The 16173-nt window shown below is 52.0% G+C and overlaps 1 protein-coding gene across 1 annotated transcript; it reads left to right on the top strand.

Annotated features, from left to right (window-relative positions):
• The first annotated feature begins 4190 nt into the window (after positions 1 to 4190).
• NKX6-3 (NK6 homeobox 3) lies at positions 4191 to 9132 on the top strand. Its single transcript, XM_004382077.1, has 3 exons — positions 4191 to 4572; positions 6699 to 6868; positions 8893 to 9132. Exons 1-3 carry the CDS (start codon positions 4191 to 4193, stop codon positions 9130 to 9132), a joined length of 792 nt encoding a protein of 263 aa, XP_004382134.1.
• Positions 9133 to 16173: the final 7041 nt, after the last annotated feature.

The raw sequence follows: 16173 nt of genomic DNA, 5'->3' as shown, positions 1-16173 counted from the left end.
CGCGAGGGAGGAGAGGCGCCTGCTTGTCCCCAGAGCACCCCTCCCCGACTGTGCCACTCGCCTGGGGACGCCGCCTCCCGGCCACCTCCCGGGCCCTGGGCCCTTGCCGGGCCGCGGCGGGAGAGGACAGGCATTGCACGGGGGTGGGTTGGGTGAAGTCCCCTGAAAGCCAGGCGCAGGGCTCGCCTCTCCCACCTTGATTCTGTACCTCCCTCTCCCGGGTCGCAGCTGCAGCCGAACCCAGTAGCCCCTGTTAGAGCCCCGCGTGGGTCACGGCTCAGGCTCCGCTTTGGCACCTTCTGCTCTGTCTGGCATGGCTGCTTGGCCCGCCGGCCCCAGGCCCTCGGCGGCATGGCTGCACGCTCCAGTTGGTAGTAAGAGCTGTTAGGGGAGGAGTTTGGGGTCTCCACATGATGCCTAGAGAATGCTGCAGTCTGCACATTAGACGCTTTTTAGAAGTTTTGAAATTACCTTGATTTTTTTAATTGTTATGAAACTGAATCTTTTCTTGACTCTCTCCACATACTCTGTTATCGGGAGAGAACTCCCCAGCCCCCACTCTGATGTATAGACCATTCTCCCTACACCAGCTGAACAAATGTCAAAATTAATAAAGAAATTGACTCACAGCACGGGGCTCCATCTCTCCTTCCTGGCTCTTCTTTGGGGGTTTGAGGTGAAGCCTGGGGTAGGAGTGAAGCACGGGTTGGGGCATGAAGGGGTCTGAGGGTGGGATCAGCCCACCGGGAGGCCTGCAGCCCAGGGAGGGGCCCACCAATGCCTGCCTCCTCCAGGGAAGCCTAGGCAGCCCCTCAGTCAAGACTCCTTACCCTGGGAGAGGCACCAAGAGGGAGCAGAGCAGATTTCTGTCCGACCTAATAAGTGGGGGATGTGGGTCACCACACACCACCAGGATACTTGGGCAGGCCCACAGCCAGCATACACTGAGGGGGAGCCCCAAGCACTCCCTGAAAAGGTGTCTGGCCCCTGAACTCAATGCCACGCACAAGTTCAAGAAATGCAGTGGTTAAGAACTCGGCTGCTAACCAAAAGACTGGCAGTTCGAATCCACCAGTTGCTCCTTGGAAACCCTATGGGACAGTTCTATTCTGCTATAGGGTTGCTATGAGTCAGAATCAACTCGACAGCAACGGGTTTGGTTTTTTTGGTTTTATAGAGGAAAATGGAGTCCCTGGGAAGTGGAAATGTTAAGTGCTTGACTACTAGCGCAGAGGCACCTTAGAAGACAGGTTTGGCGATCTGCTTCTGAAAGGTCACAGCCTTGGAAACCCTATGGAGTAATTCTACCTTGCCCACATGGGGTCACCATGAGTCAGCATTAACTCTCCGGCAACTAGCAACAAATGGAGAGAAGAGAATCTAGTTCCATTCATAACTAGCAGGGACACTTTGTGCAAGGCTAGTCACCAAGCTGGACTCAGTTTCCTCATCTGTCAAATGAAGGGATGGAATAAGTGATTGCTTAAAATACCTTCCTGTTTGTTTATGCTGGGATTCACAAACATGAATGCCTTTATCAGGCTTGGAATTAAATCAGAATCCAATCATTTGCTGCAGTTTTGTTTTTTGTTTTTTTTTGTTTTTCCTTCATAAGTGCCTATCTTAGTAGGTGACTAAGTCACAGTCACACCCCAGAGCACCCATAATTCCCACCCCTCTCCAAGTTTCTCTCTGGAATCTGAAGGGCCACCCAAGCCAGTGGGCCAATCACGGCTGTACATCAACATCACCCAGAGGGCTTTTTATTTATTTTCTTTTTATTGAGCTTTAAGTGAAAGTTTACAATTCAGGTTAGTTTCTCATATAAAAATTTATACATCCATTGTTATATGACCCTAGTTACTCTCCCTATACTGTGACAGCACATGCCTCCTTTCCACCCTGGATTTCCCATGTCCACTCAACCAGCTCTTTACCCTCTCTGCCTTCACGTCTCGCCTCTGGACAGGAGCTGCCCATTTAGTCTCATGTATCTACTTGAGCTAAGAAGCACACTCTTCATGAGTATCATTTTATGCCTTACAGTCCAGTCTAATCTTTGAAGAGTTGGCCTCGGGAATTGTTTTAGTTTTGGGCTAACAGAGAGCCATGTCTTCTGGGGTCCCTCCAGTCTCAGAGGGCTTTTTAAAAGCAAAGATACACAGTCAGATTTGTCTGGAGTGCTGCGGTAGGAACAGGAGGAGTGGGGAATTGAATTTCCCAAAGGGTTGCGATAGGCAGCCTCGTAGCAAAGCCAACTCAGACATGTGAGAACCTTTTTGTTGGTGGTGGTGTTTTTAATCCAAACTTCTAGAAAAATAATTTCCAGAGCCTTTGTGAGGTCTTCCTTGTTAGGTTTCTTGAATCAACCTAAATCATTTGTACTACAGAAAAACGAATTCTGTCATGGGCACATGAAAGCAGCATGGGAGAGTCAGGCGGTGTGAAAGGGAAGCCCTCCCTGAGTCCCCTCCCCACTGGAAACCATTGAGAATCCCAGTGTGGTAAAAGACGCCTCCTGTCTCCCACCTGCCACAGTGCAGAGCGCAGTTGGTGAGTGTGCCGAGCCTGACAGAGCCCACAACCTCATCAGGAAGGACTCTGGAGCTGCCAGGGAGTAGAAATAAAAGTCCATCTCTCTGGCGAAACTATTTTTCCTGTCACTTTGCATGGTCAGACCAGTGGCATTCTGGTTTCCATTTTTTAGTAACCAACTCCAAGAAGAATGCTGCCAGATGTGTATAGAAACAGCCCAAGTCCCAGGAAAGTGGGCTCTGATTCCTCCATACCTCAGTTTCCCTGTTTATAAAACGGGAGATTGCCCTCATTTTATAAACAGGAAAACCCTGTGTGTTGTAAAAATTCACTAGAAGAAAAGTATATGGGTGCTGTCTGATTCATCCAGTCCAACCCGTCAAATCCATCAAATATTTACCAAGCACCCACTAAATGCCCCACACTGGGATTCTCGGCTGAATCACCTGGCATCCAGCATCAAAGATTTCAAAGTCAGGCGCTAAGCCAGAGAGAACAGGGCTCTTGCTCCAGCGGAGGCACAGATGATTCCTCTGAGGCCCCCAGAAGGAGAGGCGATCCTGACAGAGGGGATCAGGAAAGGCCTCCCAGAGGTCGAGGCATGAACTCATGCACAGCGTCTGCCCCCTCATTTCAGCCTCAGTGGCAGGAAGGTGCACACACCTCCACTGCCCTCAGAGCTCCCCCTCCTCCCCCTCTGCCCCTGCAGTCTCCCACTCCAGGCTCTCAGGCCAGTCACAGGGATATGCATCCCCCCACAAAGCAGGCACTGTCCAGCCTCCCCACTTACCCCAGCCCAGCACAGAGAAGGAAGGAAACTTCCAGGCTCAGTCTCAGGCTCCGTGCTCCCTGCAAGGGCATTGAGACATAAAGGGGCCTGAACACCTCAGAAGGACAGCGACCTCTGGGACCAGCCTCTTCTCCCTCAGGGGAGCAGCTGCAGGAACTGTGACTTCCAGAAGCCAGAGCCTCCAGGGCCTCCCAGGCACCCACCTTTACCTAGATGCTGGTGCTGGGGAACCAGGAGCAGATGGACTCTCTGACAATGAACAGAGCTACCACAGCTAATTTCTCTCTCTCTCTCTCTCTCACACACACACACTCACACACACACACACACACACACACACACACTGGCTGATTTTACAGTCAATCTTTCAAAGTGCAATTTGTCTAGGAGAAGCCAATGTGAGGCCCGTGTGCATTCTGACCAATGGTGGTGCTGCTCGCGCAGCTCAGCCACTCTCAGGCCTGTATTCTAATGGGCCATATCTTTATCAAGGAAATGTTGGTTCTCTGAACTTAAAACTTCTCATGGAGGGTCCCCAAGCTCAGAGGCAGAGGAGGGTTCTGAGCTAAGGAGTGGGGAGCTGCCGTCTCCAGGTCGGGGCAGAGAGAGCTGAAGGAAGACCCGTGAGGCCTCTCACCTGCCCCGGGGAGCACTTCCCTTCTGAGCAGCTGACGTGGGTGCCCAGTCCCTGGGCAAAGGCTGGGCTGGATGCTTTAGGTGGGAGGGCGGTCCGGGGCTCTGGGGCCAATTTTGACGCTCCAAACTTGCCATGGGGTTCTGGGCCAGAGCTTGGGGTCTCAGGCTTTAGCGGCTTGGATTTGGGCAGCCAGGGCCCTGTGCCTTCCCTCTCCGTGTCCCCGGGATCATGGAGTCCAACCTGCAGGGGACGTTCCTGCTGAACAACACATCACTGGCTCAGTTCTCAGAGATGAAGGCTCCTATGTGCCAGTATTCGGTGCAGAACTCCTTCTACAAGCTCAGCCCTCCAGGGCTGGGCCCCCAGCTGGCCGCCGGGACACCCCACGGGATCACGGACATCCTGAGCAGGCCTGTGGCCACGCCAAACAGCAGCCTCCTCTCCAGCTACCCCCATGTGGCGGGCTTTGGTGGACTTGGCTCCCAGGGGGTCTACTATGGCCCCCAGGTGGGGAATTTTTCCAAGGCTGGGAACGAGTACCCCACCCGGACCCGGAACTGCTGGGCGGACACGGGCCAGGACTGGCGAGGCGGGCAGCAGTGCAGCAACAGTGAGTACAGGGCAAACCTTCACCCCCACCCCACTGGGCACCACGCAGACATGTGGGAGGAGAAAGTGGTGAAGAGAGGACTCTCCCCGGGCAGTCTGCACTGGCCACCCACCTCAGTCGCCATTAGACAGTCCCCCTCAGACACCTGCGTTCATTTCCTCAGCTTAGCGCAGGGCTGAATTCCTGCCTGCTCCTGCCCAACTTCCACCCCAGCCTTGCTTGTACACAGGTGTCCTGACCCCCAACCCCACCCCTTACCAGCTGCCCTCCTAGGGCACCTGAGAGACTCCAGGTCTGGTGAAGGCCACACAGCCCACACCCTATATAGGGTCCCAGCTGGCAGCTCTCCTTACTTCTCCCACCCAGGGCCCATGGCACCATTTATTCACCCCCAGCCACCATCCAGTCCTCAGAATGCAGGCAAATGCTACCCCCAACAAGGAGAAGTTGCCCCCGTATCGCCTTCCCAGAAAGCCTGCTCATGCCCTGGTATCGTTCAGGGACGCAGGATACACCCTGACTCCATCTTGGCCCCGCCTGCAAGTGAAGGGGCCATTTCCCACCTTCCTCCTCAGGGTTTATATCAACAGTAGCTACAACCATCCAGCCCCAGGAGCAGCTGCTGAGCCCAGTTGGTGGTTGGGGCAGGGAGGGGACACTCTCCTCACCCTACCTGTCCCCAAGCCATGGTTTAGAGAGCTGATCCAGGGACCTGGTGATGGCAGTCAGGGACTGGAGAAAGTGGAAGGACATACGCAGCCAGGTGGGGCTTACCTGAGAGGCAGAGAGAGTGACTGTGTCTGTGGGAGCCATCCTTGAGCCCCTGTCACCCTGCCCAAGTCAGGTAGAGGCGGGGGCACAGGGAGCCCCCACTCTCGTCTGATCTCGGGGCTCCCCACTGCAATAGAGGCTTGGGGCAGCCATGGAAACCCTCAAAAGCACACCTGCCACCCTCCCCCCACCCTGCCTACACTGCTTCAGGCAGTCGTGTTGCCTGCCAGCCACCCCTCATGAGATGGGGAAGGTCTGAAGTGGGGGGCACCCACCGCAAGCCACCAGGACACTTGGCCAGCCCATAGCTGGCACGCACTGAGGGGTCTCTAGCTCTCCCTGTAAAGGTGTCTGGCCTCTGCACTTAATGCCACTCATAAGTTCAAGAAATAACCCTGCCATGGAGAGAAAATGGAGAGTTAAATGAGAAGGGTGAAGACCTCATCTACTGAAACCTATTTCATAACCCTGTTTTGGGGTGCTTTAAGATCTGCCTAAAGCTCTCTGTCTTTCTCTCTCTCACCTCCACCTCTCCCCCTCCCACCCATACACACACATACACACACTTTCTCATCCCCCTATGCTCTAATCCCAAATGCACATACACACACAGGAAAACAGCTAAGAAAGTCAGTGGCTGGATTAAAGCCAAAGGCAAGAGGATGGAAGACGTCTCTTAGGAGGTCTCTTCCCCTTTCTGTGCCTCAGTTTCCTCATCTGTAACAGGACAAGCTGGGACATGGACTGTCAGGCTGCCCTGAACAAGGCCTGACCCACGCAGCCTGACTCATGGGGTTTCTGCTTCCCCTGAGCGCCTGCTGCCTTCCAGCCCAGCTCCTTCCCAGCAGGCTGTGGGCTCAGGGTCTCCAGCCACCAGGCCCAGGATCTTCAGTGTGGTTGAAGCCTAATGGCTCTTAGGCCTGGTGACATGGGAGAGCAGCTCCTTGGGACTTGAGGTTCACCCTTCCCTGCTTTTCCTGGAGACCTGGGAGTTGGGACCCGAGAGCACGGAAGTGAGAAGGAATTCATAGGCCCCTGGGGTCCTGCTTGTGGGTGGAGGTGTCAATCCCTGAGACACAGGAAACTGAGTAAGGGGAAGCAGCATCACATGAGATGGAGAGGCACAAGACCTGGGTTCCAAGCCCCTCTGCCCCTAAGGAGCTACAAGCTGGGGCAACAGGACCCCTCTCGGGCCCCTTGCCCACTCAGACGTTGCAGAGGTCATAGTCACTGCGGTGTCTCTGCAGGACGCATCGTGCCCTGTGGGAGAGGCAGAACAGGGCTGGCATTTGGCTGGTAGTACAGTCCCTGGTCCTCACGCATCCTGCTCTCCCACACTTCCTTTCCTCTGCCAGCACCGGACCCCCTGAGTGACGGCATCCACAAGAAGAAGCACACCCGGCCCACCTTCACGGGACACCAGATCTTTGCCCTGGAGAAGACCTTTGAGCAGACCAAGTACTTGGCTGGCCCTGAGAGGGCGCGGCTGGCATACTCGCTGGGAATGACCGAGTCCCAGGTGAAGGTGAGTCTGTGTGGGACACGGGTGCCACTGCCGGGGAGACAAGTCTTTTCCAGTCTTTGGGCATTGCCTGTCCACCTAACTAGCCTGTTGTTAGGTGCCATCGAGTCAAGTTTCAACTCATAGCGACCCCATATGACAGAGTAGAACTGCCTCAGAGGGTTTTCTAGGCTGTAATCTTTATAGGAGCAGATTACAGGTCTTTCTCCCACAGAGCCGCTGGTGGGTTTGAGCTGCCAACCTTACAGTTAGCAGCTGAATGCTTAACCATTGTGCCACCAGGGCTGCTAACTAACTGGCCTAGAGATTGTAATGATTAAGAATAACAAAACGTTGGGCCCCACTCTGAGAGCCTTATATGTAGTACCTCATTAATCCTCACAGCAACCTTGAGATTGGTATTATTATCCATTTTATAGATGAGGAAACTATCTCATTTAAGCCTCTTGCCCAAGGTCACCCAGCTGGTAAGTGACAGAGTCGGGACTGTTGAATCTGTGGGATTCTAAACCTCACGCTTTCCCTCTACATTGCTTCAGTCAGAAATTCCAAGAGCTGATATGGCAGCCTCTGGGCTGGATTAGGTGCTTCCCTCCACCCTTAAATCTGTTGCCGTTTCACAGAACAGGGCAGTTCTGGCTTAGGTCAAAGCTTTGTTCTTTGGCACCCCCTACCCAAAGTTTCTCCAGAGATCTCTGGCTTCACAGTTGGAAAAGTTGTCCCCATGGAGCCCGAGGAGGTAGAAGGCAGTTTACTAAGGCCTATTTATGAAGCCATTTCCGGCCCCTGTGTGGTGTGTAGTATGAGAGCGTGAGTTGACCCTCCCTAACCCCTGCCTCAGGCTCCACAGTTTCATCCATCTGATATCGCATCTTCAACTGGATGGTCATGGACAGAAGAAGGCGTTATTTTCGTTTTAAAGATTAGTAAGCTAAGGATTGAAGGGACTGGTGATTCAGTGGTAGAATTCCTGCCTACCACACGGGGGATCCTGGTTCTGTTCCTGGTCAGTGTACTTCAAGCACAGCTAAGTACCCATCTGTCATTGGAGGCTTGCATGTTGCTACGATGTGAACAGATTTCAACGGAGTTTCCAGGCTAAGACAGACGAAGAAGAAAGGTCTGGCTATCTACTTCCAAAAATCAGCCAGTGAAAACCCTATGGATCACAAAGGTCCAATTTTGTTGTGCAAGGGGTCGCCATGAGTCAGGAGTTGACTTGGCGGAAGCTGACAACAACAACTTGCTAAGGGTAGCTCCCTCTGTCAGCTAAGGGAACAGACTTGAGCCCAAGTCCCCAGACTCCTAATCCAGCCCAGACGCTGCCATCAGCTCTTGGAATTTCTGACCAAGGCAATGCAGACAGAAAGATGAGGTTTAGAATCCCACAGATTGAACAGTCCCCACTCTGTCACTTACCAGCTGGGTGACAGGGCCGGGTTGGGAGCCCAGAGAGCCACCTAATAGTAAAGCTGCTGGAGTGAGAGCTGATGAATTTCAATGGAAGGAAAGGACGTGGACCTCCGCCATGTTCTGCTTCTTTAAGTGCTTTTGTGCACTTTTCAGCTGTCTCAAGAAATGGGTGTTTGTTATTTTTATAATTAGGGGAAAAATCCTTCATGAAGCCCCAGTTCAGTGAGGGTCTCTAAACCAGAAGAGGAAGGGTGACTCAGCACCTCCTGAGGTGCCCTAACCTGGACTAAACCTGCCCACCCAGGGGCATTCCAGCATCTTCCACCAAGTGCCCCAGGTGGCAAAGGGGAAGCAAGGTACATAGCAGGGCGCCAGAGCCACACTCAAAGGCTGCTGCATTCACGACACTTCTGTTTTACTGCTCACCCCGCCCCCAAAGACATCATGTGAATATTACAGTCTCCTCCACTAATTTAGCCATTTATTTTTCTATAACAATAAGAGAATTTGCCACCGAGTACAGTCACCCTCCTAAAATGGGGCCCTGCGTGTGCTGTGATTCCGGGTACCGGGCCCAATGGGCCATACGATCCTCAGAGTCTTTCTCATCCCAGGTGTGGTTCCAGAACAGAAGGACCAAGTGGCGGAAGAAGAGTGCCCTGGAGCCCTCGTCGTCCACGCCTCGGGGGCCGGGCGGCACGGGCGTGGCCGGGGACCGCGCGGCCTCCGAGAACGAAGACGACGAGTACAACAAGCCGCTGGACCCCGACTCTGACGACGAGAAGATCCGGCTGCTGCTCCGCAAGCACCGCGCCGCCTTCTCGGTGCTCAGCTTGGGCGCGCACAGCGTCTGACGCCCGGCCCGCTCCCTCCCCAACGCCCGGCGCCTGCAGGCCAGCCCCGGCCCCCTCCCCGCCATCTCCATCACAGCGAAGGCCTGGCTGCCGCCCGCGGCCGCCCAGGAGACCTCCTTCCCCTTTCCATCCCCACGCTGCTTGGGGAGAGGGTCAGAGTCGGGCAGTTCCCTGCCGGGGGTGGCGGGAGTTGCTGGGGGAGAAGGGGGAGGAGGCTACTCCAGCTAAGAGAGGAGGGAACAAAGAAAGACACAAACACCTCCTGAGACCTGTGGACTCAAAACTTCTTTGCCATCTTGCACCTGTGGGAAGAGGCCTTGCCCTGCCAATTCTGCCCGTTAGTAAGTACACAGGCTAAAATGGCCAGGCTCTGGCGAAGCACAAAAGGTGGGGGTGGCATTTCCAGACACACTCCTCAGACCTTTGCCCAGAAAGAATCCCGCTTGAGGGGCAAGGGCCCAATGGCATAGCCCAGGCTGGAGGAAACCACCTCGGGGAAGAGAAGGGGGTCCTAATTAAGAAACACTCCTGATGCCAGCTCGAGGATTTACCCCCGAGCGGCACAAGTCCTCTGCGACCTCTTTTCTCCACTTGCCCCTAAAAGGATCTCCTGAGACAGGATCCCACCGGCTAGGAAAGGGGAGCTTGCAGGCGAAAGCGAATAAAAGATGAGTACATCCTAGAGGCTTGGGCGCACCTGACAGCTGCCCCACCTGGGCACCCATTGGGGCTGATGCCAGCACAGGGCCACCGGGAGAAAGGGACATCCCAGCTGCGGGAGGGCAGGGCTGGAAGGACCTCAGAAATGCCTGCTTCTTCTCCAACGGTGGTGCCTATGGCAGGAAGGGAGAGCCCCCTGCAGGGCGAGCCCCTGTGTCTGGGAGAGCCCCTCAGGGCAGGGAAAGGGGTGCAGGGAGCAGCTAAACCAAGGGCCTTCTTTCCTTGGAGCACCCTGCATGCAGCCTGACACTCCAAGGCCTGGTGCTGGGGGAGGGCCTGGACCAACTGGACCGTTCAAGGAAGCTGATTCTAAGCTACCGCCAGGTGGGAGGGGACAGGGCTAGGGGAGGCGGGTGGGAGGCTGGCCATACAGGAACACAGCCCGAAAGGGACCAAGCATTTGCCTGTCTTCACTGGCTTTAAAAAGAGTAAAAATAAAAGTCCCAGAAACCTCCCCACGGCTCATGTGCTTCTGTGAAAGGCATGAGTCATAGGAAACTGGCTGTGGGGTCCCAGATACAACGATTGTGATCCAGCTGTGGGGGCCTTGCCCAGAGGGCAGAAGTCTCTGGGAGGAGGGGCGGGATGGAGGCTAAGTACTCTGAGAGTCTGGAGACCCAGGTGCTGGCCCAGGTCCACCATTGTCTGCATGGCACTGGTTAATTTGAATTCTTCTCTCCTGGAATATGCCAGGCACTGTCCTAGGTGCTGGAAAAGCCGTGAAGAATTTAATGGGTCCGTGACCTCCAGGAATTCACAGCTTAGTGGAGATAATTATGTTTGAGGAATTAGGCACTACAACGAAAAGATAATGGGGAGAGAACAGAAGAACCACTCAGCACCTACTAATTTCCCCCACATTGAATGCCTGGATTATCTCATTTGACCCCACAATAACCCTGTGGTTGTTAGTTGCCATCCAGTCAATTTTGACTCATAGCGACCCCATGTGTTACAGAGTAGAACTGCTCCATAGGGTTTTCTTGGCTGTAATCTTAACAGAAGCGGATCGCCAGGTCTTTTCTTCCACAGTGCCTCTAGGTGGGTTCAAACTGTCAACCTTTAGGTTAGCAGTCGAGCGCAAACTGTTTGCACCGCCTGGGGACCTCAGTAGCCCTGTTGCTGTGTGCTGTCAAGTCAATTCTGACTCAGAGACCCTGTCTCCTTTTAATAACCCTAGGAGGTAGATATTATTCTCATTTTATGGATGAGAAAACCAAGGCTCAGAAAGTACCTAAACCAAGTCACAAAAGTGGGAAGAGGCAAACTCACAGCTGATTCCAAGGTCCTCACTTCTACTTTCCTGGGCCACAAAGAATAACCTCTTGAAGCCTTTTCTGTAAAATGAGAGACTTGAACATCTAGTACTTTTGAGGCCCTTCCACCTTTAACAAGCTATGCAAATACCAACAAGGCCTCAGGTAGCTATAAACACCAGCCTGACCCCTTGGCTGTCTCAACAAGTCCTTCAGCCCATCCCTTGGGCCCTCAGGGCAGGAGAATCTGGCCGGTGGCCTCAGCCCAGAGTGGGAATGAGGGTAGGAGAAAGACTCTGGCTGGGTGCCTCCTGGAAACTGAGGCTCCATCCTTTCATAATGATCCTCAATGGACAAAAGACAGAGGGAAACATGATAAGAAAATGTAGAATGCTTTCAAACGATAACCCTCCGTCTGCGATCGTGTCCCACTCTCAGGGCCTGAGTCGGTCTTTTTCCACGTAAAGGGGGAAGGAAATAAGAAGGCCGCTTCTAAGCATCTTCTAAGAGCACAATCTCCGAATGCTCATGGCCGCACTGGGTGTGAGCCAGCCACTGACTGTACTAAGGAGCCTGCCACTGCTGCAGTCCTGCAGGAGGTGGGACGGAAACCTGGGAGGACCCGAGGACTCAGCACTGCCACAAAGATGAAGAACCTCGGTGGGCTCAGGAGCCACGTGATGCCCGGTATTTACTAAGCCCTGGAGGACAGCCTGCAACCCATAGGCAGGGGGGTTGCTGACTTATTCTAGGTGGAAAGTCACAAAGGAGGTGAGAAGGGAGAAGCCAGTCCAAAGAAGAAAATGTGCTGGCTTGTTTTTCCCTTAAGCCTATTATAACCTTCACTGCTCTATTACAGCTATAATTCTTGCATGCCTGATTCATGTCATTTGGGGTCAGTATTAAATTATGGCTGGGGAAAGTTTCTCCCGGGAGGCATTTGCTGAGTTAAACAAAACCTCCTCCAGTCTCAAAGTTCTGGGACACCAGCCACTCGAACCTCCGGCCTTCCCAGCGGTCCCTCTAACTCCTCTCCTGCCTCCCCTGTGAGGCCTGAGCACATGGGCCAAGTGAGGGAGAGGAGAGGCACTAGTCTCCCGTTTCACTAATTATTGTGCTTAAGCCTATTCAAAAGACAAGGCTTGGGGTTTGAAAAAGAAGAGTCAAAGGTGAATGGCCCAGATTCCTGAAGGTAACTTGGAATAAGTCTTGCCCTCTGCAGATGTGTGTGTGCGTGTGTCTTGCCGGGGAGAACACAAGGCTATCTCGTTCCAGAATCCTTCATAAAGAACTCATAAGCCGTAGGTTCCCATTTCTATCCCTGGCCTGTTATAGATTGTATTGTGTCCCCCCAAAATATGAATCTTAACACCTATTCCTGAGGATGTAATCCCACTTGGGAATTGGGTTTCCTTTGTTATGTTAATGAGGCCACATCAGCGTAGGATGTGTCCTAAATCTAATCACTTCTGAGTGATGTAAGGAGCAGCCTAGACACAGAGACGGTGAGCACAAACAGGGAAGACAAAAGCATACGTGAAGCTCACCCAGGAACTGAGGAACACCGGGGCTGTAGAAGCTGAGACAATGATCTCCCTCCAGAGCCCACAGAGAGAGAGACTTCCCCTAGAGCTGGTGCCCTGAATTCCAACTTCTAGCCTCCTAAACTGTGAGAAAATAAATTTCTGTTCTTCAAGGCCATTCACTTGTAGTATTTCTGTCACAGCAGCTCCAGGAAACTAAGACAGGTCATAGAGGCACATCTGTAAATACTGAGTTCAATAATAAAACACAACTTTTTAGAAATTCATGCTCCTTGCAGCTCAGCTCTTCCATCACATCAGGAACCTTTTGGAGATCGGAAAAGGAGATAGAAATTAAGCCCTTCACTCTCGACAGCCATAGAGTCCTGCTCTGACCAGCAGCCCAGTAGGCTGCAGCAGGCAGGCACAGATTTTGCCAGAACCCTCATATCTGTGGCTGTAGATGTTAGAAGGGCCTGGGACATGTTCCCGGCAGAGCAGGGGTGGAGTGGTTGGATGGCAGGGTCGTACCAGGTTCAGAACAGCCGTATCCTGGTCACAGCAATCAAAAAGAAGACGACGCCCTGAAATCCAGCCTCTGGCACCCCCTCCTCATATTCAGGACACCCCTGGGGCTTAACCCCAGAAGCACGATTAAGCCAAGTCTTTGCCTGCAGTGTGGCACCGGAAATGTAATCAGTTAGAACTGGCTCAAACCCTAGCTCCTCCACTCTCTGTCCTTGTCTGAGTTATTTAACCTCAGAGTCTCAGTTTACTCATCTGTAAAACAGGAATATTGATGCTACCTTGGAGGCTCTCTGTGCAGATTAGAACTAATGTGTGTGCCTGGCGTATAGACACTAAACAGCAGCTGCTGTATTATTCAAAGAGGGCTTCGGAGACCAACAGTTTGGAGTTAGAATCCCCACTCTGCCAAATAATAACTGGGTGATTAAAACCAAATTAGTTAATCTCTTGAAGTCCAATCTCCTCGTCTGTGAAAGGAAGCTGAGAAATCAGCTCTGCAAGACTGATGAGAAGATTAGATGAAACTATGTACGATGAATGCCTAGAACAGCACGGGCACCTGAGTGAATATTGGTGCACTCACACACTCTCATCCCTCTTCAAACTTACGTGGCTAGTAAGTGGCAGAGCCAGTTTTAGAGCCCAGGTCTCCTCAACAACAGGACAAGCAGGTCCAAAGTTGCACCCACCTACTCTTGTAAGTATCAAGCCCCACAGGTTACCTGTTATGGAGAGATTATGGAAGGACTCCCCATGTGACCAGATTAGTTTACCATCCTGAGATTCTGGACTCCAGGCAAGGTATCTAAAACTGATGCCCTAGGTTCTGAATGCGGCTTGCAGATGTGTTTCTTCGGGATCAGACGGTGCTTTTGTAGACATTTTAGCTTATCTTTAGGCAGGCTTGTCGAGGGTGTGATCCTCACCACTTCTTAAGTCCAATACCTGGACCGCACACAGTTAGGTCACCTGCCTGGCCCCTGAAAGCTTTTGACTTTGTATTCAAAACCAGTTGCCATTGAGTTGATTCTGACTCATGGTGATCCCATGTGTGTCAGAGTAGAACTGTGCTCCACAGGGTTTTCAATGGCTGGTTTTTCAGAAGTAGATCACCAGGCCTTTCTTCCAAGGCACCTCTGGGTAGACTCCAACCCCCAACCTTTCAGTTTGCAGCTAAGCACATTAACCATTTGCACCACCCAGGGACTCTTGGGTTTGTATACCCTACTCTAAAGCCTCATTACTCAAAGCTGCACTTGGGAACTTCTTAGAAATGCAGACTCTTAGGCCCACTCAGCCCTACTCCTCATGCACGTTTCAATGCGAGAAAGTCAAGAGCATGCTGCATGAATGTGTGTGAGGCTGGCCCAATTAGGTGCTCCACAAATAGTTGTTTGGCGGTTATAAAAGGGTGTAGGTTAGACTGGTGGCGTAAACGGTTTGCATTTGGCTACTAACCTAAAGGTTAGCGGTTTGAACCCACCCAGCGGCCCAAAAGAAGAAAGATCTGGTAGTCTGCTTCTGTAAATATTACAGCCAAGAAAACCCTATGGAACTGTTCTACTCTGTGACACATGGGGTCACCTGAGTTGAATCAACTCGACAGCAATGGGTTGGGTTAGATTTATCACATTCATAACCATATAAAGCAGAGTTGGAACCTGGTTGTGAGCAAAATAAGACAAAGCTTCTGAGGACAAGAAAGTAGCTGCCATCGGGCCCACGCTCTGCTCTCCCCGGTAAGGCTTGGAGCCACCTCAGGTGGAAGACTAGACTTGGAGAAGCCTGTGAGCCGAGACATGGGGCGGCAACCGCTGGCAGCAGCAGCAAAGGAGAAAGAGGAACGGCAGAAGTACAGCACCCTGGGAGCAATTAAAAAGCAAACATACTTCAGAGACGTTGAGGAAATCACTGTGGTTCCTATTCATAACAATGACCCAGAGCTATCAGAAAGATTAAATTATGCTCTTTAGCTTCTGCTTGAAGCAGCCAGAAGACCATAACATTTTAGCAGGATTTCTACTGGGAAATTACTTTGCTTAGAACAGTTCACTCCCTGATGATGCTCAGATGAACAGAGTGGTACCAGATATATAAAAATTCTGCTGTGTGGTGATCAGTGTTGGTTCCTGTCATTTCAGCTTGATTCTGAGATTGGGTTGGGAGTTTATGGAGGGATCTAGTACAAACGTGCAGTTGAAAGGATTTTCCATCGTCAGAGAGGCGGAGGTCATAGGGTCGAGGTGGAGGGATGCTCTGTGGTTACCTTGTTCACGGGGTGTGGCGCTCAGATAGGATCCACCTGGCGTCAGGCCAGGATGCCAAAGAGGAGTTCATTCCTTCTCTCTAAGGCAGGAGGTCCAGGTGCTGGGAAGGCTCACAGCACCCACAAAATGGCGCACCCCTTCTAAGCACTTTATTTGGAGTTCAGCACTTACCTTCCAACAGCTATTAACGATTTAGAAGAAATGGAGACAGAGAAATTGACTATGTACCCCTGGTCAATGGGTAGTCAGTAGCGACTATGCTCTACTCCAAGGTCTGTGCTATCTCCTCTCACTACACTGCTGTTGAAATGACCAAATCAACTGCTGTTCCTGCTGTTACTCTCTGCTCTTTCTTAAGCACTCTTTACGTGTCATACACTGTTTGAAGTGCTTTTCTTATTTAATCTTTTAAAAAATCATTTAATCTTTAAAAAATCTTATGATGAAGTCACTCTTATTATACTCATTTTATAGCCGAGGACACTGAGACACAGAGAAGTTAAGTAACTTCCCCTAGATCACACAGCTTAAACCAGTCTGACTCTGGAGCCCCCACGCGTAGTTCCTCTTGAAGCTGCCTCCCAGGGAATGCTTCCGTAAAGTATCATGAAGAGGGGAGTAGAGAAGGCCCATTTGAATTATAGGTAAGTCTGGACCATGGAATTTTTTTTTTTTAATTAGGACTAAGTGCACTACAAATGCAAATCCATGCAATCAACATTTGAGGTCTGCTTTTTGCCTGGCACT

This window comes from Trichechus manatus, unplaced genomic scaffold, assembly GCF_000243295.1.
Source record: "Trichechus manatus latirostris isolate Lorelei unplaced genomic scaffold, TriManLat1.0 scaffold00090, whole genome shotgun sequence".
NCBI classification, from domain to species: Eukaryota; Metazoa; Chordata; class Mammalia; order Sirenia; family Trichechidae; genus Trichechus; species Trichechus manatus.
The sequence above is the reverse complement of the archived record's forward strand: the minus strand, read 5'-3'. Positions and strand labels throughout refer to the sequence as shown.

What these genes read in the sequence shown, in the direction of transcription:
- NKX6-3 (XM_004382077.1), top strand. Translation starts at nt 4,191, where the DNA reads ATGGAGTCCAACCTGCAGGGGACGTTCCTGCTGAACAACACATCACTG. An exon ending in CGGGCAGCAGTGCAGCAACA is followed by an intron (nt 4,573 to 6,698) that starts GTGAGTACAGGG and finishes TTCCTCTGCCAG; the next exon opens with CACCGGACCCCCTGAGTGAC. An exon ending in TGACCGAGTCCCAGGTGAAG is followed by an intron (nt 6,869 to 8,892) that starts GTGAGTCTGTGT and finishes TTCTCATCCCAG; the next exon opens with GTGTGGTTCCAGAACAGAAG.